Genomic DNA, 23,933 nt, shown 5'->3' with positions numbered 1-23,933 from the left:
CCGTGAACTTCTATTTTTACTTCTACAGACCTAGCAGTTATCGATCTTCCTTTTGCTCTTTCAAACTTTCTTATAAAAAGAATTCCCTAGATTAATTCTCTCTTTGAAATACTCAGAGTGGATTGTTTACTTTATTGGGCTCTGAGTTACACAGGTCATAGGGCCCATCACCAATTGCTGATGCCAGAGAAAGACCACAATTGGTCAAGCCTGGGACATATGCCTGTATCTTTAGCTGAGAACGTGGTAGCTGAAAAGGGATAGGTAGGGAGGAAGGCACTACGGATAACTATGAAGCAAAGACTATAGTCATCATAGTAAAAAGCAGCTTTGTAATTTTTCATGGTCAACTGGGAAAAAGGAGGAAGAAGAATGGTAACAGGAAAAAGGGAAGTGAGATTAAGGGAGGAGTTTTGTCCTGAGGTGGACATGCATGTTTAAGCGCTAACGAAAAGGGTTAAATTTATGGGAAGAAGTAAAAAGAACAGAGGAAGGAGACAATGCATTGTGTTGGGCTTCAAAGAGAGTAGCACCCGGGTTGAATCAAGGCCTTGAATAGGACGGCTCATTTGCCCAAAGAAGAGTGAAGGAGGCCATAGAAGATCCAGGTGCTAGCGATACTAGAAGGAGCTTGTTGGGGTTTACCTCTGATTTCTCTATTATGGTGAAGGTAGGTCACTTTCAGGGAGCAAGGGGAAGAATGGGTCTAGGGAAGAAGTTTGAGGAGAGAGAGAAGGTGTGAAAAAGCCCTCTTGGAAAGGAGAGAGAAAGTTGGTGAGAGAAACACAACAGGGTTGCCAGAAATACTGAAGGCACATTAAATTTAGTAATCATGAATTTGTAAGTTTACCAGCTTTCTCTCCTGTGTGGCTTTTTCATGTGAATTCTGGTGCATGAGCATGGAGTGAGTATCACGAAAGTATGAAGAAAATGGGGAGTAACTGTGGAGAAGATGTGAAGAAAGTGTGGAGAAAGTGGATATGTAGTTTCTTCCAGAAATTTTGCCGTAAGTAGGGAATAGAAAGAGGGACGAGAGAGCTTAAGGTTTTGGCAAGAGAATTATTGTGGTGATAGACTATTATATTTATTCTGGAAAGGAGAGAACAAGAGATAGCAGAGAACTAAAGAAAAGATATAATGGTAGAGACACTGAAGGACTGGAGAGCCTGAGGAGATACGGGAATGATCCCACGGCGAGAGTTCAAATATTCCATCTGATGAACAGAAGGATGTGGTCACAGAGCACAGTGTTTGACTTAATAGTCTAATGATGTAATCAAGGTCATGATCATGGAAGTGAGTCAGTAAGGTAAAGTGGAGAAAAATTTATTGAAGAAGAGAATGTCAAGGAACCAAAACATATTTATCTTTAATTGCTAGGTAAGCCCTTGTGTGTGTATTCCACACTTCATATATTCAAAATTTGTGTTCTCCCATTAGATGTGAGCCCACTGAGAGCAGGGACTGCATCTGAAAAATATTTTTGTTCACCTACAGCTTTACACAACCTCTTTTCCATAGAATATTTTGATAGAACACTATTTTAATGAAATAGTGAAAATGGCAATTCAAGGAACTTTTTTGACCTGTTTCATTGCCTTCAGGAAGACAGGTTATGATTATTTTCTTTTGCAGGTATAGAACCGAGAGTTTAGAGAGGGTAAGTTTTTTACCTAAAGTGAACTAACTTCAAATGTATGGAAACTTCATTGACTTAGAACACGTTCTGAATTTGTTTGAACACAAAACATCACTTTTTTTTTTTTTTTTAATTTGTTTTGTTTTCATACATGGCTTTGTAAAATCAGTAATGATGTATCTCTTACTGGGCAAAAGTTCAGGCTCAAAAGGTTGTGGTACGAAGTGGCAGTGACTGTCCAGGCACTGGCGTCTTGAGGGAAATGGGAAGTTTAGATGACTCTCATGGTGTCATCTTTCCTGTTTCAGAACCACAGGAAAGGTGATGCTCTTCCCCTTTGCACACTATTTCTTTGTCACCCCTTCTCCTTACTCCTGTGTCACATTTCAATTGGACCAACCTTCTTTGCCTCTTGCCCACCATCTGTGGCTTCCTCTCCACACAGCTTCCTGAGACTTGACACAGTTTTGGATTAAGCTACCAACTAATTAGTGCTTATAGAATTTTACAAGTCACCAATGTAAAGTCATATTTATTCAGAGTGATATCCCATGTGATAGTCATCACAAATGGTAGCAGCTTTCATGACCCACCTAGCCCTACTACTGAGTCCATTCATCTTGCTCAGAAGTTCTTAATCAGAGTCACCCCTTCCCGAAGTGGGTTGAACTTTGTTTATGAAAGAGCCCAAGTTTGTAAACAGTTTACTTTTTTAAAACTAAATTTGAGAGGAAAAAACTGAAATGTTTTTCCATAGGGGAATGGTCAAGCACACACTGGTACATCCATGTAATGGAATACTGCTCAGCAGTAAAAAGGAATAAATTATTGACACATGCAACACTTTGGATGGATCTATGGGTATCATGCTGAGTTAAAAAGAAAAACGGTTTCAAAAGGTTACACACACTGTTATTCCATTTATTCAACATTCTCAAAAATGACAAAAAATAAAGATGGATACCAGATTAGAGGACAGGGGTTGGAAGGTATGACTATAAAAAAGGAATATGAATGAGGAGTTCCTGTATGCTGACGGAACTGTTCTGTATCTTTTTTTTAATCATCACACATAGCTACAAAGTTTTTTCTTATGATGAAAACTTAAGATTTACTCTGAGCAAATTTCAAATGTATAGTAAAATATTATTAACTGTAGTCACTATGCTTTACATTATGTCTCTATGACTTATTTATTTTATAACTGTAAGTATGTACCTTTTGGCCACCTTCATCCATTTTACCTGTCACCTACCCCCTGCCTTTGCCAACCACCAATCGGTTCTCTGTGTCTATGAGTTCAGATTTTTGTTTGTTTGGTTTTGTTTTAAGACTCCACATATAAGTAAGATAATATGGTATTTGTCTTTCTCTGCCTGACTTATTTCACTTAGCATAATGCCCTGAAAATCCATCCACGTTGTTTCAAATGGCAGGATTTCCTTCTTTCTATGGCTAAATAATATTTCATTATATATATCATATATATTTTCTTTATGCATTCATCCATCGATGGGCATTTAGATTGTCTCCATGTCTTAGCTATTGTAAATCATGCAATGAACATGGAGGTACAGATATCTTTTTGAGTTACTGTAATCATTTCCTTTGGATAAATACTCAGAAGAGGAATTGTTGGCTCACATGGTAGTTCAATTTTTTGAGAAAACTCCATGCTGTTTCCTACAGTGCACTAATCTGCACCAATTTACAATCTCACCAACAGTGTATAAGGTTTCCCTTTTCTCCACATCCATGCCAATGCTTGTTCTTTCTTTCTTTTTTTTTTTTTTTTTTTTGATAATAGCCATTCTGCCAGGTGTAAGGTGATATCTCAGTGTGGTTTTGATTTGCATTTCTCTGATAATTAGTGATGTTGAGCACTTTTCATGTGCTTGTATGTATGTTAGCTATCTCTGGAAAAATGTCTATTCGAATCTTCTTCCCATTTAAAAAATTATTTAATTTATTGATGTAACATTGGTTAATAGCATTATCTAAATTTCAAGTGTACAACTTTATACATATCTGTATATTCTACTGTGTGCTCATCACCCAAAATATAGTCTCCTTCTGTCACTTTGTATTTGACCCCCTTAACCCTCTTCATCTTCTGCCCATTTTTAATCAGATTGTTTTTTTGCTATTGAGTTTTGCATGTTGATTGTGATGGTGACTACATGAATCTGAATATGGTACCAAACTGCATAAACACACAGACAGGCAAATGAATGCATATAAATTTAGTGAAAACTGAATAAGGTATGTAGTCTAATTAGCAGTTGTATTAGTCAGGATTCCTGAGAGAAACAGAAATAGAACCAATAAGATATGTAATATATTATTAGGCATTGGCTTGTGTAATATATTGACTCATGCAATTATTGGCTCATGCAGTTATGGATCTATTACCAGATATTGGCTCATGCAATGAATACAGAAGTCCTGTGATCTGCTATTTGGAGGCTGGAGACACAGGAAAGCTGGTGATGTAATTTTAATGCCTGAAAACCAGGGAGCCAACTCCTATTTGCCAGTAACTGCATGTGACTCAACATTCTAGACCCTGACAACTTGTCTGCTTGGTTCTCAGGTAACTTCATTATTGTTCCATTTCTGCTCGAGTAGATAATGGTCTTGGGCAAGGTCTGTACTTACAGATTATGTTATTTGCATACCACTCCCAGCTTAAATGACCTTCTCTTATAGGGCCTTTCCTTTGTCCACCATTCTGAATTCAATAATTCTGCCCCATTATTTTCTCTTGGAGTAGGAGTACAAGTATTTTCTATCATAATACTCATCGCACTTTGTGTTCGTATCTTGTTTGTGAATTTCATGCCCATCTTCCCACTAGACTATCAGCCCAATGAGGGCAGAGACTGTGTCTGTTTCCTCCCCTCAATGAGGAGCAAGACATGTGCATGCATACATGTGCCAAGAGTACTCTTGGCAGTGGAGAAAGCAAGAGCAAAGAACCTGAGGTGAAAGTTTGTTGAAGAGTAATGAGGCCAGTGTGGCTGTGTAAACCACAGGAAATGAGGACGGAGAGGTAACAGGGGCATGGGGAGTGGGGAAGATGATTTCAGAGTCCCATAGGCCTGTAATGACTTTGGCTTTTGCTCTGTGTGAGATAGGAAATCTCTAGAGAGTTTTAAGCAAAAACACATTGATTTAACATGTTTTCTGAGTATCTCTTTAAATTAAACAAACTTGAAAGAAAAAGAGGGGTGCTACTTACCAACCCCTTAAAATATCATCCCTGCTATGTGGGAGATCCCATGTCAAGTGTTTTCCTTGCATCATTTCCTTTAGTCTCATTATTTACCCATTTAACAAATCAAGATACTAAGTATAAGGGAGGTTACAAAAATTACCCAAGGTCTTATAATTAGTAAGTTGCAAATTTCTAATGTTAACCTAGATCTGCTAACCCCGAAACTCATCCTCTGAACTACTTTACTCTATTTTTGGAGTGTAATCCGATTTAAGGAGTGGAAGGAGATAAGGCTGTAGAAGTAGTCAGCTTCAGATTATCATATATAGTGGGTGTTTACATATTTTATCTGTCTGGCTTCCCCTCCCCTTCCTGCTCTTCCTGCTCAATTACCTATCATAGTACTTTCTCCTCAGGCCTGGGGTGGACACCTGATATGCATCTGGCCTATCAAAATGACTCATTCATTCCTCTAGCTGTGGTGATCGAGCCAAGGATGAACATGTGATCCCAGCCAGGCCAACCAGAGGCTTTCATTTCAGTATTTTTATTGAAACTGGAGAATGAGTTTCTCTTTTGGGGTTCGGAGATGGAAGTGTGTAATCAGGAAATGCTAATGATCATCTTTTTTTTTCCACATGGGGAAACTAGTGCACAATGGAAAAAATAAAACTCAGGTGTGGCACTCTTCATTGGCAGTCAACCCAGGAGTGCTTTGCTATGTAATCCAGGGCAGAGGTGGATAGAGGGAGTAAATGTTCTTTTTGCATAAAATTACATCAGTCATATTAATATTAGTTCCTTCAGTATAAAGTCAAAGATTTGTTAAGTGAGTAGAATCTCGCTATCAGCAGTAAGTTTCCGAAAGAAAATCGGTCTTCTCTATACTAGGCTATTTATATGTTAAAAGAAAATGGACCTCCATCTGGACTGAAGCCTCCTCCTGAACTCACCCCATAAAGTCAACAAACGTTAAGATTATCCTCTTTACAAAGTCAGTAGAAACAGAACAGGAGAGATGCCTGCAGCTGTAATTTGTAAGAATCAAAAGAGTAGACATCCACAATGTACAGACAGTGCTTGTCACACCTCTGCTCAAAGCCCCCAGAGAATCTCCATAACATTTAGGATAAATCCTGTCATCACCATGGCTAATGAGGCCTTAGATGATCCAGCATAAGGCGCCCTTTCCGACCTCATCTTCTACTAGTTTCCTTCTTGTTCACTCCAACCAGCCGGGCTACTTGCTGCTCCTCAAACACTCTGAGCACTCCCACTTCAGAATGCTTGCACATTCTATATCCTCTTTCTGAAACATCTTCTCAGACACCTGCATGGCTCTCTACCTTCTTTCAAGTCACTGTTCAGATGTCACCAAATCATTGAGGTCTTTACTGCCCTCCCTAAATAAAACAACCTACCCAAAATTGTATGCTATTTTTTATAGTACTTATCATGACTTATTTATTTGTTAATTTTCTCTCTCTGAAAGCAAGAATTCTTGTTGCTGTGACCACCGCAGAATTCCCTGCACCCTCTGGAATATCTATTCCTTGGTTGGATGAGTAAATGTAATTGTGACATTCATTGTGACACTGTGATAATAATTGATTTATAATTATTGCTGAATTATTCAGAGTTCCTCAAGTCTTTTTATTTTTATATTAGCATCACTAAATATTTTGCTTTTCTAAAATAGGTCGTGCACACACACATACATAAGTGCAAGAACCACTGACTTGGTAGAGCTGTAAACATAGCTAAGATCACTTAGTGATTAAGTGATTAAGTGAAGGATAGAATTAATGGAGCTAAAATTGTAAACAGACTATTGTAATTCAGGGTTTGAATGATGAAAGATTGAACTAGCAAGTGGAAATGGATAAAGGTGCATATTAAAATTTTTGGTAGTAATGTCAGCAGAACTTGGTAAGTGTCTGTTGGGAATGAGTTAAAGGGAATACAGATAAAGATGACTCCATATTTCTAGGTTAGGGTGAACGGTTGATGATAATTCTACCAGTTAAGAGAGAGAGAGTACCAGAGAGAGTGATGTGGAGGTGGGGATAATCACGAAGTTAGTTTGGGCAAGACTGACTTGAGGTAAGGATGGACAACCAACGAAGTGGTGAGGACAATGGTGAAGAATCATTATGTTGTATTAAATCCAACCATATTCCTCCTCCATTTAGCTTTACCTATCACTATTTTATGTAGTATTGAAAACCTCTACTTCCTTACTAAACTGATTATTCTTTAATATTTCAACCTTTTAATTTGTGTGCAGACCTAATTGTATCAGTGAATTCAGGATAAAAGGAGATGAAAAGGTGAGGAGAGGCTCTGTGATATGACAAGCAACTTTTTAAGTAAGAAATTTTATGAATCTACTGATTTACAGAGGAAGACTTTCAATTGTTTGCATATCATCTGATTCTCCTATCTGCCTGGGTCTGGCTGACCCACTTCCTGGTTTGATAAAGATTGTTTGGAAGCCAAGAAAACACTGGCAAGATTAGTCAGATTCAGCCAGAGGAAGTACTTGAGAACTCCTTTTATTTACGTGTCTTTATAAATATTTCCACTCCTACCCTTTACCTAAATCATTTACACTTGTTCCATCCCCACCCCCGCCCTCCTCTCCAAAGAACCCACCAGAGTTATGAAAACGAATTTATATTCTAGTTCTTCATGGGTGGTCCTATGTTTGTGATCAGTGCAGACAATTAGTGATTTTACGACTGTTTTTTCCTCTCATAACATGCGTTAAAAGTAATCCTGCTTGTATATACTTCCCTTTGAGCCTGAGGATTATTTCTTCTTCCTTTAAAAGTCACTCATTATTAACCTTAATGACTTCCTTAGAGGCTCCATTTCCAAATATTGCCACCCTAGGGGTTAGAACTTCAACGCATGGAATTTGAGGGGACACATTCAGTTCATAACATCAACACTCTCACTTTATAAAGTAGAAGAAGATCCCGAGAGAATGATAGAAACTCAGGTTTAAAAAAGACCCGAAGATTGTTAAGATTAACCATTCCTCTGATATTTTCTACCAACACCTTTTAAATAACCCGATAAAGTAAATTCAGGGTGAACTGGATCTCCGAGTCATTTGATTCTCAGTGGAAAGCTCTTTCTATGTCATTACTACCCTCTCTGCTTATATACTTCTCTTAAGTCTTTTCCAAGTTATTACTGATTCTCTTTCACTACAGGAGATGCCACTGCCCTAGTCTTCACTTGGGTCATGTGCGAGGGCTTAAAGAATTACATGAAGTTTTATGACAATTTTTGTGCTATTGTTATTTTTGTTTTAGGTGTATAGCTTTTATGAGATTCTCAAAATAGTCTATGAGAGCAGGAGTCCATCCACTAAGCAGTAACTTTCTGTATCCTATCAGAGTGACTTAGTCTTCTCATCGCAAGTCTCTTTCAATGCTGGATGTGACACATCTACTCAATCAAAAACCGATAAGGAGTATTTGGAATGTTTCCGGTACTGAGCTTCACTCTAAGAATAGAAAAATGAATACCATAATTAGGTAATAAACACTTAGTGAAAGAGAGAGTGAAAATGAAGAGTTGGAGAGAAGTCAGTTAACTGGGCCTACAAATTTGTCTGACTCTGAAAACCATTATTTTTTTTCATTTCAACATGCCATGGTAATCCCCAATTTGACTTGCCTTCTCTTTCTGAATCTTATGAAAGCTATAGGGTATTGGGTGTGAAGTATCTAACCAGTTTCTTTTTTTCTCGTTCTGAGCTGACATGTTGGGAAAGGAAGGAAGTTTAGTGGTGTACTTATTTTGTAAGTGGACAAGTGAAGGTTTTCATTTTCAATTTTAATTCCAAAAAGAAAATCATGTATTAGTCTTCAAAATCTCTCTTCAATCCACACAGAGTAGACTAGAATTGATTTCAGCAGAGCTTAAGCAGAGAGCGAGCATACAGGTAAGAAGGATGGGTAATCAACTCTACAACCAGTATTTGCAGAGAAAATTCCCCCAAAAGGAAAATCTCTGAAGAAAATCTCTGATGATATATGAGCTCAAAGACTGTACTTAAAGTAAATGTGTAGGATAAGCTGTAAGACAAATAAGTAATAAGGGCCTTGAAGCAAGAAGCACACACCCTGCTAATCTATGTTGGATGCCAGAAGCAGGGACCATAACATTAACATGTAGTAGAAGGAGACTGAGCTCAAAACGAGCTATATGATTTGTCATATATAGAGAGAGGGAAGGAGAAAGGGAGGGAGAGGGAAGGAGAAGGAGAGGAGGTGGGAACGAGAGCGAGAGCGAGAGCGAGAGAGAGAGAGAAGAGAGAGAGATTGTACATACTTTCCTTTATAGGAGGTGGTGGATCCCATCACTCCCAAATGTTCTTCCCTTGTTTTTGTTAACTACTGTATTTGTTTCCTATTGCTGCTATAACAGATTCCCTCAAACTCGGTGGTTTTAAGAATACAAATTAATTATCTTACAGTTTTGTAGTTCAAAAGTTCTAAGTTGGACTAAAATCAAGGCGTTTATTACTTTGTGGAGGCTCTAGAGGAGTATGTTTTCTTGATTTTTCCAGCTCCTGGAGGCTTCTCACATTCTGAGTCCCTGGCCCCCTTCCATCTTTAAAAGCCAGTAGTGGCTGGTCAAGTCTGTCACATTGCATCACTCTGACACCAAGTCATCTGCTTTTCTCTTTCACATACAAGGACTCTTATGATTGCATTGGGTAATCCAGGATAATCTTTTTATTTTAAAGCCAGAAGATTAACAACCTTAATTCCATCTGCAGCTTTTATTCCTCTTCATTTTGTATTATATGACAAATTCTGGGCATTAAGACTTGGACTGCTTTAGAGGAGAGCGTGATTCTGTCTACGACAGCTACCAAGTTAAAAAAAAAATACTCTAGGTAATGTTTCTATAATAGTATCACAGGGCAGACCTTTCTTGAGCTGTAAAGCTTCTTATTTCCAGTCTCTTATACCCCTAAACTGATTGAGAAACAAAGAACTATTAAGTTACCACAGGATATGTAGATATTAAGTGAATTTAGAAGTCATATATGAGAAGAAGAAATATGTAGCCTTCTCTAAAACTTCTCAAATATAATTGAAAAAAATAAATAAATAAGAAACCCAGAGAGATTCCTAGTTCTTAATGTCGCAGAAGCCAATATTAGAGCCTCAAATTGCTTCCGCTTTCCCTAATTGACTTTCTCAACACAATGTTATCATTGTGTAGTTAAGGTAGCTATTTTTATTTTTCTGTCAATTCTGAGCTAGGAATGCAGTAGACATTACTGTTCCCATTTTATCTTTTAAAAGCGAGGTCTATGAGGCTGTTATTAACCACACTGCCAGAAAATGGCAGAGCCCAGGTTTGCCCAGCTCCAAAGACCATGCCCTGGCTGCGATCATCTAGACAGTCCACCACCACACTGCTAACCTCAGGAACGTGAAAAGTCATGTTCTTGACTTACAAGATCTGAATTAAGTAATTTAGTGTAGAAATTCACAATTGTTTTTATAATTCCCAACATATCCCTAGCTATTTCAAGTAATGCTCTAAATTTCTAAAGATAAAATAGAAGTCATGTTCGAAATTAACCTGAATGTGCATTCACTTTATTAAGAACATTTATGATATATACCACCTTTTAAATGAATAAAGAGAATTAATATGAGAAGAGGAAAAGCTGTATCAATCTATTTGGTGTTAAACTCCTCAGAACTGGAGCTTTAATACAATTATACTGTCTCTAACATTAGAAGGCTTTCTCTCTCTCTCTCTCTCTCTCTCTCTCCCCTCCTCCCACCCCCGCCCCTGAAGCAGGCACTTTCCATCTTAAACAGCATTTCAGATAACCCAATATTTAGAACATTTCTTAATAGTGATAAATCAAGCCTGAATAAAATATATCATGACAATGTTATAGAAAATTTATATTTTAAATGATAGTTTTCAGGGTGTGGATGAAAGGAACATTCTTGTCCTTTGCATCATCTCTCAACTATTTTTTGCTTAGGGAGAAAGATCATTTGCCTAATGGCCTTTTTTCTTTGCTTCTTTCAGAGTATTATGTAAGTAGAAAACACTTCTTCAAGAGCACGTAAAATATACCCCACCCTGTGTTTTGTGAATGTTCTCATCATGTATAGATATTGAGAAATAGTCAGAGAAAGTCACGCTATGTTGCTTCCACATCATCTATTTGGAACGATCAGATACATGAAAGGGCAAGTGAATGCTATCTGGACAGAGTCCGCTTGAACAAAGACATAGAGGCACAGGAAGCTGAAGCATGAGAGGCTGAGGCGTAAGACTAGCCCAAATCTGCAGCTTCTTCCGTTTGGTTTCAGTGATGACTTGTCTAGGAAAGATATAGGGAAGTAAACTGAAGATAACTGTTGCTGTGTTCTTTATTTTATCAAATAATAATCTATTCTCTGAAATTCCTTCCATGGGTTCAGATTATAGTCAGTTTGGCCATTTATTTTTCTGAGTGAATTTACATAGAATGCTGAAATAAAGTCTACCCAATTTAAGTAGAATAGTGATTGTGTTTAATGAGGGACCTCGAAAGTAGTGCTTTTTGTCTGGATTAAAAAACAGTGATTTGCCATACTATGTACTATTTATCTTACACTTACTCCCCTCTACTTCGTAGACTGTGGCTAAGCTCTGCAAACACTTGAGTTCTTAATAGTAAACTAGAGCTGGAGATGGAGTTGGGGAACAATTGTGATTGTTAAATCTTTTTTCAAACCTCAGCTTTGTTGAAAACTATAAGTAAAAAGCAGCTCTGGGTTTCTTAAGTCTGTAATATTAAGGTGTTAAAATATGATTATTGAATAGTTATCACACATGTCAAAAATGTCTATCTGTATAGATAGAGTGAAAGAAAGTGAGAGACCCCTAGGAGTTCAGTTTTGGAAACGATAAATAAGTTTCTTGATTACTAAAGTTATTCAAATATTGTGAAATATGTAGTAACCACATATCACTCTAGAGTATTTTTTATTATTATTATTATTTTTAATTAAATTTATTGGGATAACATTGGTTAATATAATTATATTATTTTCAGGTGCACATTATAATTTGACATCTGTATATTCTATTGTGTGTTTACCACCCAAAGTCCAGTTTCCTTCAGCTACCATATATTTGATCCTCTTTACTCACTTCACCCTCTCCCTACCCCCCTATATTTGACCCCCTTTACCCCGTCTACCTCCCTCCTCCTCCCCCACCTCCTAGCCTCTGGTAACCACTAGACTATAGTCCACGTCCATGAGTCTCTGTTTGTTTGTCTTGTTCATTTGTTGCTTTTAGGTTTATATCCCACATATAAGTGATATCATGTGTGATTTTCAACTTTTTCTGTCTGGCTTATTTCACTTTGTATAATTGTTTCAAGGTCTATCCATGTTATTGCAAATGGCAGTATTTCATCTCTTCTTATGACTCAGTAATATTCCATTGTATATATGTACCACCAACTTCTTTATCCAATCATCTATCATAGGACACTTAAGTTGCTTCCATGTCCCGGCCACTGTGCATAATGCTGCTATGAACATGGATATACAAATATCTTTATGGATATGAGTTTTCAAGTCTTTAGACTTGAAATTTAAATAATCACTCTAAATTTCAATTTTGGGGTATGTAATTACTTACTTTTCTATTTTTTTCTATCTTTTTATCAGTATGTACCTTAATCAAAAAGTAATTGCCTTTCATTGAGGTCCTGAAATGCTTTCTTGTGAATAAGGCACATGAGCTTTAGCACATAAATTTAGAACAATTATTTCGATTTTGCAATGATTTACTTTGGTTTTTCATTATTCATTCCATTTTTTAAATTGTGTTTATTAAATAAGGTACTTTCATGTAATCAATGTGTATTTAAATCTATATACAGTAATTGGTTCTGATATGCCAGAAGCATTACCATTTATAAGGACTAGGATAACCATGTGCATTCCTCATCTTTACTGCAGTTTGAACATAGTAAACCCTTTATTTAGATAGAGTGACTAGAACTTCTCTTCTTTGTACATTAGATAATAAAGACTGAAATTCACAGATTGGAAATTCGGGCAGGAGTTGATGTTGTAGTCTTGACTCCAAATTCTGCAGGGCAGCGGGCTGAAAACTCAGGCAAAGTTTTATGTTGCCATCTTGAGAATTTTCTTTTTTCTAGAGAACCTCAGTCTCTAATGCCTTCAACTGGTTGGATGAGGCTCACTACATTGTGGAAAAGTGTATGCTTTATTCAAAGTCTACTGATTTTAATGTTAATCACATCTAAAAATTTCTTCACAGCGACATCTCTGCTGGTGTTTGGCCAAACAACTGGGTGCCATAGCTTAATCATGTTGATATATAAAAGTAATCATTATAGTTAATCTTTTCAATTTTAATGATTCTAGTAGGTATGTAGTAGTATCTCGCTGTGGTTTTAATTTGCATTTCCCTGATGACTAATGATGTTGAACACATTTTCATGTGCTTATTGGATATTTACATATCATCCTGTGTAAGTTCCTGCTTAAGTCTTGTCTTTTATTAAGTTGTTTGTCTTTTTACTATTGAGTTAGGAGAGTTATTTATATATTCTATATTCAAATCCTTTGTTAGATATGTGTATTGTGACTATTTTCTATGCATCTATGGCGTGTCTATTTATTTTCCTAGTGTAGTCTTTTGATGAGCATATTTTCAAATTTTATGCAGTCTTTTATTATTTTATTGTTTCTTTTTTGGTTAGTACTTTCTGGATAAAATTTAAAATTCTTTGCCTACGCTAGGTTCATGATCATATCCTATTTTTTTTTCTTGAAGCTTTTTATTTTTAGCTTTAACTGTAGATCTGTGCACTATCATGAATTAATTTGTGTGTATTGTTAGGTACAATTGAGGTTCTTTCTCTTCATGGGGCTATTCAGTTGTTCCCATACCACTTATTAAAAATAATTTTTTGGTTCACCAATTAGAAATTAAGAAAATCACATGGTACAAAAATTATCTGTAAACTTATTCCCTCCATTAACAATGACATTGAGTCTCTTCCTCTTTTTATTTTACTTTTTATTTTGAAATAACTATCACTTCACAGGCAATTGCAAAGAAATGAACAGAGAAGTACCATGCAACTTTTATACCTCCTTCCCCAATGTTGACATCTTCATAGTTATAGTAAAATATCAAAACCAGGAAATTGACCTTGATAAAGTACACAGAGCTTATTCACATTTCCTCATTTATACATGCATTCATGTGTGTGTATATAGTTTTATGCAATTATGTCACATATGTAGCTCTGTGAAACTACTACCTCAGTCAAGATATAAAAGTGTTTGATCAGCACAAGGCTTCCTCATGCTACCCCTTTATAGGTACTGCTAACCCCCCGTCCCTAAACTGGTAACCGCTAATCTTTTCTTCATACCTATAGTTTTGTTATTTCAAGAATGTTATATAAATAGAATCATAGGTAACTTTTTAAGACTGGCTTTCTTTTACTCAGTGTAACTCCCTTGAGTTCCATCCAAGTTATTGAATGTATTAATAGTTTTCTTTTGTTTGTTTGTTTTCTGCATAGTATTCTGTGGTATGGACATAGTACAGTTTGCCAGTTTGTTTAACAATTAACCTTTGAAGGACATTTGGATTATTTCCAGTTTTTGCGTATGAATAAAGCTGCTACGAACATTCATGTACAGGTTTTTGCATGGATGTAGGTTTTTATTTTTCTGAGACAAATGCACAAGAGTACAATTGCTTGTTTGTATGATATAGTAGGCAAAGCGATGGCCCTCCAAAGATGTCAATGCCCTAATCCCTGGAACCTGTGAATATGTTGCTTTACATGGCAAAAGGGACTTTGTAGATGTGAAAAAATTAAGGATCATGAGGAGGGGAGACTTTCCTGGATTATCTTTGTGGACGCAAAGTAATCAAAAGGACCCTTATTGGGAGAAGGAAAGAGAGTCAGAGTCAGAGATATAAGATAGTACCCTGTTGGCTTTGATGATAAAGAAAGGGACAATGAGACAAGGCATGCAGGCGGCCTCTAGAAGCTGGAAAAGGTGAGAGACATTCTCCGCTATAGCATCTAGAAGAAACTGATTTTAACTCAACACCTTGATTTTAACTCAAAAGACCTATTTCTTACTTCCGACATCTGGAAATGTAGATAATAAATGTGTCGGTTTAAGCCAATAAGTTTGTGGTAATTTGTTTATAGCATCAATAGAAAACTGATATACATGGTAATGAAATTTTTAGTTTTAGAAGAAACTGCCAAACTATTTTCCAGAGTGGATATCTCTGTTTTTTAAGGGTTTACCCATTTTTCAAGAATCAACACATAGTCTACTTCTTTTATGAAGTCTATTCTTATTCATTTATTGAATATTTTCATTTTAATGCTTTTTAAGTGTCAGACACTGTTCTAAGAGTAGTGAACAATACAAACAAGGCCGCGGCTTTCATAGACATGAAATTCCAGAGAGGAGACACAGATAATAAATACATAAATGTACAAATCAAGATAATATCAGGTAGAAATAAATGCCATAAAGAAAATGAAATAGCTGTAGTAGTTGCTTTAGCTTAGCTGGTTGGAGAAGGCCTTTCTAAGAGGGGAAATTTGAACTGAGAATTGAACATGGAGAAGGATCCAGCCATGGAAAAATCTTCAGAAGGAACATTCTAGATAGGGATAACAGCTTGAAACAACTGCTACTGAGCAAAGCAGAAGAAATGTGCTAGAGACAGTGAACAAGGATGAGGCATTCTGGTAGATGAGATCATATAGAAAGGCAGGGGACAGATCACTGATGCCCTCATGGTAATGGATAAGGAGTTTAGATTTATTCACTGTGTGATAGAAAGCTGTTGGAAGATTTCGATCAGGTGAAGGGCATGATCTGATTTATTGGGATATAGTCAACCAGATTGCTGCTGGATTGGCTATGGGCATAGAAGGAAAGAGGAGTTTTTGCCTGAGAACTAGAGGATGGTGGTATCCTTAGCTTTGGCTTATTATATTTTGGGTATATGGTACGGAGAGGGCAGAGATATAAACTAAGCCATTATTTATATATTTGAGTGGACAAGTTGTCAATTGACAATTAGAGGTTGGCTCTGGAGACATAAATTTGGGAGGGATTAATTAGTGTTTCAGTTTATGAGCTTGGTTGAGACTCACCTGAAAGAGTGAAGATAAAGAAGAGAGGGGTTCAAGATACTTCAACTTATGGATACAGTAGAGGTGAAGAGCTTTACCAAAATTTGAGTAGTAGCACTCTGTGAAGATAGAGAAAGACCAGGAGAGTATCAAATCATGAAGCCAAGAAAACAAAATCTTTTAGGAGAGAAGCTATAGACACTTGTGTTGAGTGCTACTGAGAAGTCAGAAAGATTAGGAGGATGGCTGAAATTAAGTTGTGCCAGTGAAGTATGATGGAGGGAAAGTATACAAGGAATGAGGGAGTGATTATAACAATGGCCAATGGAATCTGTGCTAGATGCATAAAGAAGGAAATGTAGAGATAAATTAGGTGATAAGTAGTTTAATGATGAAGCTGATGGGTCAGTAGGCTCAGTGAACCTGGAGAGTTAGATGTTAGCGTGTGAATAATAAAATAGGTGAGCCGTAAGTGTTGGTAAAAAGGATGCTTGAAAACAAGATTTGGGAAATAGCACAGTAATTAATGATGATAAGATCAAGGTATGTATGATAGTGGGAAATGTGGTGGAAGGCGGCATCACAGGTCTGGAGAAGGCCAAGGAAGAGAGAGGCCAGGCAGCATGTTAAATATGTGGTCCATTTGGATATTGAAATTACCAAGAAGATGTCAAGAGCCAGGAGTACAACAGAAGCCAATGACCCAGGTATCAATGATTTGCCCAATCAAGTATAATCTCTTTCTCAGTGAACTTCCCTTTTAATTTTGTACCTCCTTAGTAACTCTTTTCTTATTCTTTGCCTTTTGCGTACTTGATTTTTTCCCTTCTTCAAGATCAGGTAATAAGAGTTTGTTATCTTTTATGGCACGAAGTACATGGTTTCCAGTAGGGTGTGGCAACGAATAAGAGATTTTAAATAGTGTTTCTAGGAAGCCTCTGTATGACTGAGAACCATTTCATTAAAGGCTATTCTAGTTTGGAATGGGTAGAATACAAGACAATGATATATTTTAAGTATAGCATTTTAGGGAAATCATACATCATATGACAAAGACATTAGAAACAGTCAAAATTTATTTTAGAAGAAAGTTTTCAATTTTTAAATAGTATAAAAATACATAGACAAATATCAACATCGATATTTTACATAAGTTAATTTAAATACACATTTTTCTGAGGCACTAAAACATTCACATACACATTCCAAATTCCTAGACAGGTTGATGTTAATAACAAATCAGTTTTTAAATCAGTGATGTTAACAGTTTTATTTATTCAAGCGTTTCTAATGGTGACTATTTCTTTTTTAACCATAAACCTTTTAGACATAAAATCTTAAAGAAAAATTTCCCTGAGTTATTTCTCTTTAGTGAAATTTCATTTTCTCCCTTTGCCTAATAGACACGCTTTTAATTATTTACACAAATACTAATGTCCATAATCAGTGCTCGATTTTAAAATATTAAAATCTATAGTGCTTTGCACAGAATGTCTCCTCAATACGTTATGGCTGAATTAGTTAATGAAGCATCCACAGGTTCTTAAAAAAGTATATAAAAGGTCAGTCTCAGGGCACATCCAGACTAATGAGACACAGTATTCTCTGTGGGCTGGTGTATAGGTAAACCTTAAAGACAAAAATTCAACCTTATAAAACTCAGTGTATCAGAATTGGGTTCCTGAAAATTTATTCACACATCTTCATCCACTAATTTCTCATGATTCAGGGAGGTAATCTGTCGAACTCAAAAATAGTTCAGAGAGGTAATCCCAAAGAAGATATAGTGATTCTGACAATAATGCAAATAAAATAAAATAAAATAATAAAATAAAATTTAAAAAAATCAGTAATTACAGGCTTTAACTCAATTTTTAACAATAGTGTCCTAACAAAATATAAATAACAATCCTCAATAAATTAACTAATGTACAGTACCAGAAAGTGTCTGATGACAATGAGATGTGGAAAAGAAGAAGCATTATATTCCTGGGAATTATTCAGGAATTATTTGCTTTTTTTAAAGGAGATAGGACATTCATTAGAATAGAGCTATAACTTTCTTTCCATCAGGAGCCCCACAGCTCTTTCTAAAGTATTGGCCTCTTTGTAGGCTTCTTTGGTTACGCAAATTTAAAATTAATTACAAAGTTCTCTGCCTTTCACTTAAAATACGAGGATGCCTTTTGTCAAGGCCTTTTTCAAGGGCTTTCATTTTCTTTTATTTCTTTTAAGAGGAGCTAACTAGTAGTCCTGAGCTGAGGTTTTCCTGAAAACTTGCAAAAGTTCAGGTAAGAAAATATAAACAGAGTCCAAAGAAAGATGAACTCAGATCTTAAAACCAGGAAAACAAAATAGAAGAAGTAAACTGATCAGATGAGTTTCTGTTAGCGAAATGGCTAAAAGAATAAAATAAAGGAACAGTGTGCAGGTAGTTGGTTCTAGTGTATCATGAGAGATACACTGTTAAGTATCGATAGTGTAGACAGAAACTTGCAGCATTCTGCCATCTTGTAACAGCATTTCAATATTCAAACTGCTTCGATTCTTATTATAACAATCTAAATTGAAATTCAAGTAAAAAGATGTCAAATTCATTTCCCATCGGTCTATAAAAAAAGCAAGGCAATGTTTTTCCCTTTTACTTGAAGAAAAGACATCTTTAAATTAGCGACATGAAAATCTTCACAAGTATAACCCTTTCTCCTTAACAGATATTAAGTCACATCAGGAGTTTAATATAAATATTAAATAATTAAAAGGAATCATTTATATAAATAAATAAATATGATCAGTAGGCTTCTACAGTTCAGTTGAACGTCCTTTTAGTAGCACTGTAGGATTGATATCATCTAGTCCAGAATGGGAAGGGCTTGCACTAATGGTGACTGCTTTGGTGGGCGGTGGATCTTGAACACTGAACGAAGTAGAAGGACAGCCTTTCACATTGTTGCAGATGAGAGACTGAATTGAGGCGGTGTTGATGATTTTAAAACCTACTTCTCCACCAAAAGTGCTAGGCTTCCAGTAGTGAGGAGAACATATAGCATTACCCATAAGTCCTTTCAAGGAGAAAGGTGCTCCAAGTTCCACCATGGTCTCACCAAAGATGGCATCTGGACGAGGCTTTTCAACCAGAAGGGCAGGATACAGCTCCATGGCGTCAATGTCACCATAAAGTGCTTCTAACTCCGCAGCCATTTCCTTCTCTCCTGTGGAAGTGATGAAGAGAGATATAACCGATGTGAAACTTTACAAAATAAAAAAAAATACTGCTACCCCTTTGCTCAATTTGCTTCCACCTTCTCTGTTGTTTCCATTTGGCCCTCTGAATCTTTTAAGAAGTTTAGAAACTGTTTCTCACCTGTAAGTTCTTCAAATGATTCATAGGGCTTCATCAGAAAGCGTTTGCGGTACTCATTGAGAGCCTGGTATTTCATCTGTCTGCTCTGGTCGATGGAAGCCTTTGCTACATATTGTATTGCAGCTGGAAAATTCCTACCACCAGCAACCTGTGGAAAATGAATTACATTATAAAACACAATTTGGGGGAATATTTACAATTTCTATTTTAAAAGTATTCTTTGGATACAAAGTAGGTAAAACTGATGCTCCCAGCTGAGGCCTAAACTATTTAAGTTTGGAATTTATTTCTGTAATCTGTAAGATTATAGAAAGTTTTTGAAATGATCTCTATTTAAGGCATGATTACATATTGCCATTTGATAACTAAAAGCTCTGACTTTTCAAAAAATGTTAGGCTTCTTATTTTAAGAAAAGAATTTCACTAGCAAAATAATCACTTTTTTAGTAAATTTAACAAAAATAATTTCTGTAGCAGAAATTCTAGTTATGACTAGTCCTTTGTTGTGTCGTTTGTCAATGATAATGCTTACCCTGCCAGCAATTTGCCTACTGAATGATTCAACAAACTGGGTAAGCCCATGTTCCAGTAATATGGAGTTGTTGTAGATAAACTGTCGATAGTCGTACTCTTGGTCTTCGATCTGAAAGGTGTCAGGCAAAAGGGGATGCCAGTGGTAGAGTGTGTTAAACTCAGCAGCAATACGGTTTTGGTACTGGAATTGTTGATTGAAAAGGAGCTCTGGGTCAAACCTCAGTTTGAAGTGATATCCACTCAAGTGTTGTACGTAGTCTTCAATCACGATCTTAATAGTTTCTCCTATTTGCACAAAATAAAGAATTTGGAACATTAATTCTTTCTGATCACTTACTTTCAGGCAACCGAAACGCAATTTTGTTGTGCTATTTCTTCACTTCTGCTTTTTTCTTTTTACTATTGAAACAAAAAGTAGTTATATTACAGTCATGCTCAAGGATTGAGTTAATATGGAGCCTGTGATTTTACATTCACTACATTCCCCCAGAATTACTTAAAGCATAGCAAAGGTAATAAACTACTTTTTTTTTTTTTAAATGAGGAAGAGGGTTTTATTGAAATTATTTTCTCGTCTTCCTTACCTATCAGTATCAGCCTGCTTGTCTGGAACAAACGCTCGTCATCCCATTCTGGATGCTCCTGTTTAAGCACATCACACACTCTGTTATGCTCTCGCAGCCAAATTGTGGCGTACATCATCAGACCAGGCACCAGACCAAACACTTCCTGCCCCACAGCAAACCGCAGGTGTTCAGGGACGTGAGGGGGATAGATCATCTCCACCTGAGTATCTTTGACTGTGGGAGGATACATCTCTCCATCAATTATCTAAAAAAAATAAACATTCATTAAAAAGTTAAGAAATGAATTAGAGATTTTAAAATACAGGGTAAGTGGCGAGTCATAACTAATTCTTAATATTCAAATGGTACAAACCTGATATTTCAGTTTTCCATCCTTGAAAAGGCGCAGTTTATGCTGTCTATCCAAAGTTTCACCATAAATATGATTTAAATCCACCTAGAAGATTATGGAAAAATTTTATTGCATTGCCGCTGAAGTTGTTCTTGTATAAAGTATCTATGAAATAATTTATTTAGCTTGCTTTGATTAAAAATTTTTAATAAAACACTTTTTTTTTCATAGCCATAACATAAAATACTAAATTAATAGTTCTCTCTTACCCCATGACCCAGTCCTTTGGTGAAAGCTGGTCCTCGCTTGTGATCTGTCTTGAAAAATTGATGGGTGAAGTGCTGGGCAAAGAATGCAAACATCAAATTTGTGCCCTGGGGATCAGGGACAAACTTTCTTCTTAGGAGAAATTTTTCCACAATCACTTCTGAAGCAGGAAGCTCTTTCTTCCCTGAAAAAAAAAAAAAATGAGAATGCTAAGAATCCATCTATATATTCAAGGAAGCAGAGAGTGACTGTCAATTTACCAGGGCATTCCCCATTTACAGGAGAAATACGACTGTGACCAGGATCAAAAATGAAAGTTCTAAGATATGGGGAAACAATGTTGTATGGAATAATTTTATCTATTTTGTTTATCTATTTTGTTTAACTAGTATGGATTCAGTTTTAATGAAAGAATTTGAAAACATTAAGACATTATGCCAAAATGCTCATTTACTTTCATGGAATAATTTACACAGATTCACATTTTCAAAAAGGGGGGAAAAAAACCTAGACTTTTATTACAAATAAATGATAGTTTAAGGTCAAATTTTCTAAGTAGCAATCCAACCCCCACTGCAATATATCTGTCTTCTCTCACTCACCTTTCACACCCATGGGAGTTGGGCAGTCGTGAGCCACAGGGGGAAGAACTCTGGTATAATAGGAGAGATTAGAAAAGGCTTCCCAGCTTTTGTAGCCATAGTGTGCATTGTAAGTTGGAGGGCTGTCGACCAAATGTGATCTGGCTGAAATTTTCAAGGAAAAGAAATTGTTTTATTTGTTCCCATATGCAAGACAAATCAATTGTTCATTTTATCATAAAATGTGCGAAGTAGCACCAGAGATTGAATTTAATTCCAACAAAAATACCCTTATTTTAAAATAATTACACTTTAAAGTCTAACTGCCACTTGTACTTAAAAAAGAACGATTCATTAAAATACATCTCTGATAAAGTATGTATGCTTTACACAAGACATGATGGTCTAGTCATCTTGATTTTTCGAAGAACCACCCAAGAAGCTTAGAAGAGGTATGTAGGATTGTAAATAGAATTCTGACTGTGAGGCAAGACTTTATATACTGGATGGGACTGAAATGTCAATATTTGGGGCCATTAGGGTAGAAGGTACACTAAAAAGGTAAGGTACATTTAAAGTCATTCTGACAAGTTTGGAAGTATGTTTTTGGATTAGGTTTAGTAATCTGTAGTATCGGAAGGCATTATTTTTCTTTGAGGAAGCTGAAAACCTTAGAAAGAGACAATACTTACATGTCAGCACATATTTCATAATTGCATTTCTCAAGAAGGGAATATTATTAACGATGTTCCAGACACCCTTGAAGTGGGTAAGTATGTAGTGCACTGTGTTTGGAGTGGGTTTCAGGTATAATTTTATTCTTGTCAGAAATTCAGCTGCAATAAGAGAAAAAAAAAGGAATGACAAGTTAATGGGGCCCATATTAAGATACGAATCTGTAAAATGATAACTGTATATATCCCCCCTTCCAAATGAGGACACCCAAGGGCAAACTTACGTGTTGAACAGTTTTCACCATAGAATCCTGTTCGGGTACAGTCACACTTGTACTGGTCAAATCCAACACTCATACATACACCTTTGTTTTGACATGGGTTGGAACAGCAAGGATTTGCTATAATGAAAGTAAGGTCAGTAAATAAATCATTCTTCAGTGTCTTAATCTTGACTTAAACTTTTGTTTTACTTATTATGGGTCAACTTTACAATAATAAATTCAAGAAATATACAGATAGTCATGGGAAAACAATTTTTTTAAAACCTGCCTCACAGAATGATTATAATGTAGAAATACCAATTTCCTATTCTAAATGAGGGTAGCAGAATATTCTATTCTTGGAAATCATGTTGCTAAGCTCTTTGGACACTTTTTCAGTGTCCAAATTAGCATTTTAAAGAAGTTCGAATAAGTAGCGCTCTCAAAATTAAAATGGGTAGATCTAGTACATTAATCAAAATTGAGGGAAAATTGCAGAGTTAAAACTGCTTACTTTTAAAATACCGTGCTTATGTTAAAATAATGTGGTTTTGCGGGGCAGGAAAGCACTAACTAGGGTATTTAAAGCAATTGCTCCCAGTCAATAACAGGAGATACACACACACAAGCTTTTCACATATATTGATCAGATCCTGTCTTCCTATAATGACAATCTCCAAATTAGTATCACTATCGCTAATTAGCAGAGGAGAAAAGTGTGACCCAGACCGATTAAAGTAACTGGCCCGTAACTGATGATCGGAGCTGGTGGCAAAGCTGGGATATCCACCCGTTCTTTTGGATCCAAGTGGTCCAAGCTCTCTACAAAGTCGTACAGCCTCCCTATTCGGAGAGTATTCGGAGCAAGGGGGGCCCCGGGAAGTCAGAGCAGAAAGAGCCAGCAGCGCGGGGCGAGCGGGACCAGGTACCCACCTGCACCGCTGAGCGCCAGGGCGGCGCAGAGCACCAGGGCGCGGGCCAGCATCTCGGCGGCGGGCGGGCGGCGGCGGCGGCGGCGGCGCGGTGTGTGGACTCGCTGCAGTGAGGCTGGAGGAGGTGCTGGGCGGAGTTCCTGGGCGGACTCCTGACGCTTGCTGCAAGTCCTTTAACAACTGGAAGCTAACGGAGAGAACCTTCCTTTTATGTGTGAAAACGAAGCCCACGTGATGCCGTGACGGTTTCTTTCCGCCTTTCCTTAACCCCTCACCCCCACCCGCAAGCCCAACTCCCGCCCCTCGCTAAATAATTGCGTAAGAGCGGCTGGGGG

At 36.7% G+C, this 23,933-nt stretch overlaps 1 protein-coding gene across 1 annotated transcript; it reads right to left on the bottom strand.

The window, feature by feature from the left end:
* Positions 1–17,123: 17,123 nt before the first annotated feature.
* PTGS2 (prostaglandin-endoperoxide synthase 2) lies at positions 17,124–23,651 on the bottom strand. Its single transcript, XM_039881229.1, has 10 exons — positions 23,600–23,651; positions 22,688–22,804; positions 22,422–22,565; positions 21,751–21,894; positions 21,151–21,332; positions 20,903–20,986; positions 20,548–20,794; positions 19,962–20,248; positions 19,430–19,577; positions 17,124–19,277 (listed from the first exon to the last, which is right to left on the bottom strand). Exons 1-10 carry the CDS (start codon positions 23,649–23,651, stop codon positions 18,868–18,870), a joined length of 1,815 nt encoding a protein of 604 aa, XP_039737163.1. The 3' UTR covers positions 17,124–18,867.
* Between the last annotated feature and the right edge of the window lie 282 nt (positions 23,652–23,933).

Source organism: Pteropus medius, unplaced genomic scaffold (assembly GCF_902729225.1).
Source record: "Pteropus medius unplaced genomic scaffold, Ma_sr-lr_union100, whole genome shotgun sequence".
In the NCBI taxonomy this organism is placed as follows: domain Eukaryota; kingdom Metazoa; phylum Chordata; class Mammalia; order Chiroptera; family Pteropodidae; genus Pteropus; species Pteropus medius.
Note: the sequence above shows the minus strand (reverse complement) of the source record. Positions and strands in the feature narration are given on the sequence as shown.

Excerpts from the sequence above, each read along its gene's own strand:
- PTGS2 (XM_039881229.1), bottom strand. The coding sequence starts at position 23,651 with ATGCTGGCCCGCGCCCTGGTGCTCTGCGCCGCCCTGGCGCTCAGCGGT. Across the intron at positions 21,333-21,750 it reads AACTCCCATGGGTGTGAAAG|GGAAGAAAGAGCTTCCTGCT; the intron begins GTGAGTGAGAGA and ends TTTTTTTTTCAG. Across the intron at positions 20,987-21,150 it reads CCAAAGGACTGGGTCATGGG|GTGGATTTAAATCATATTTA; the intron begins GTAAGAGAGAAC and ends ATAATCTTCTAG.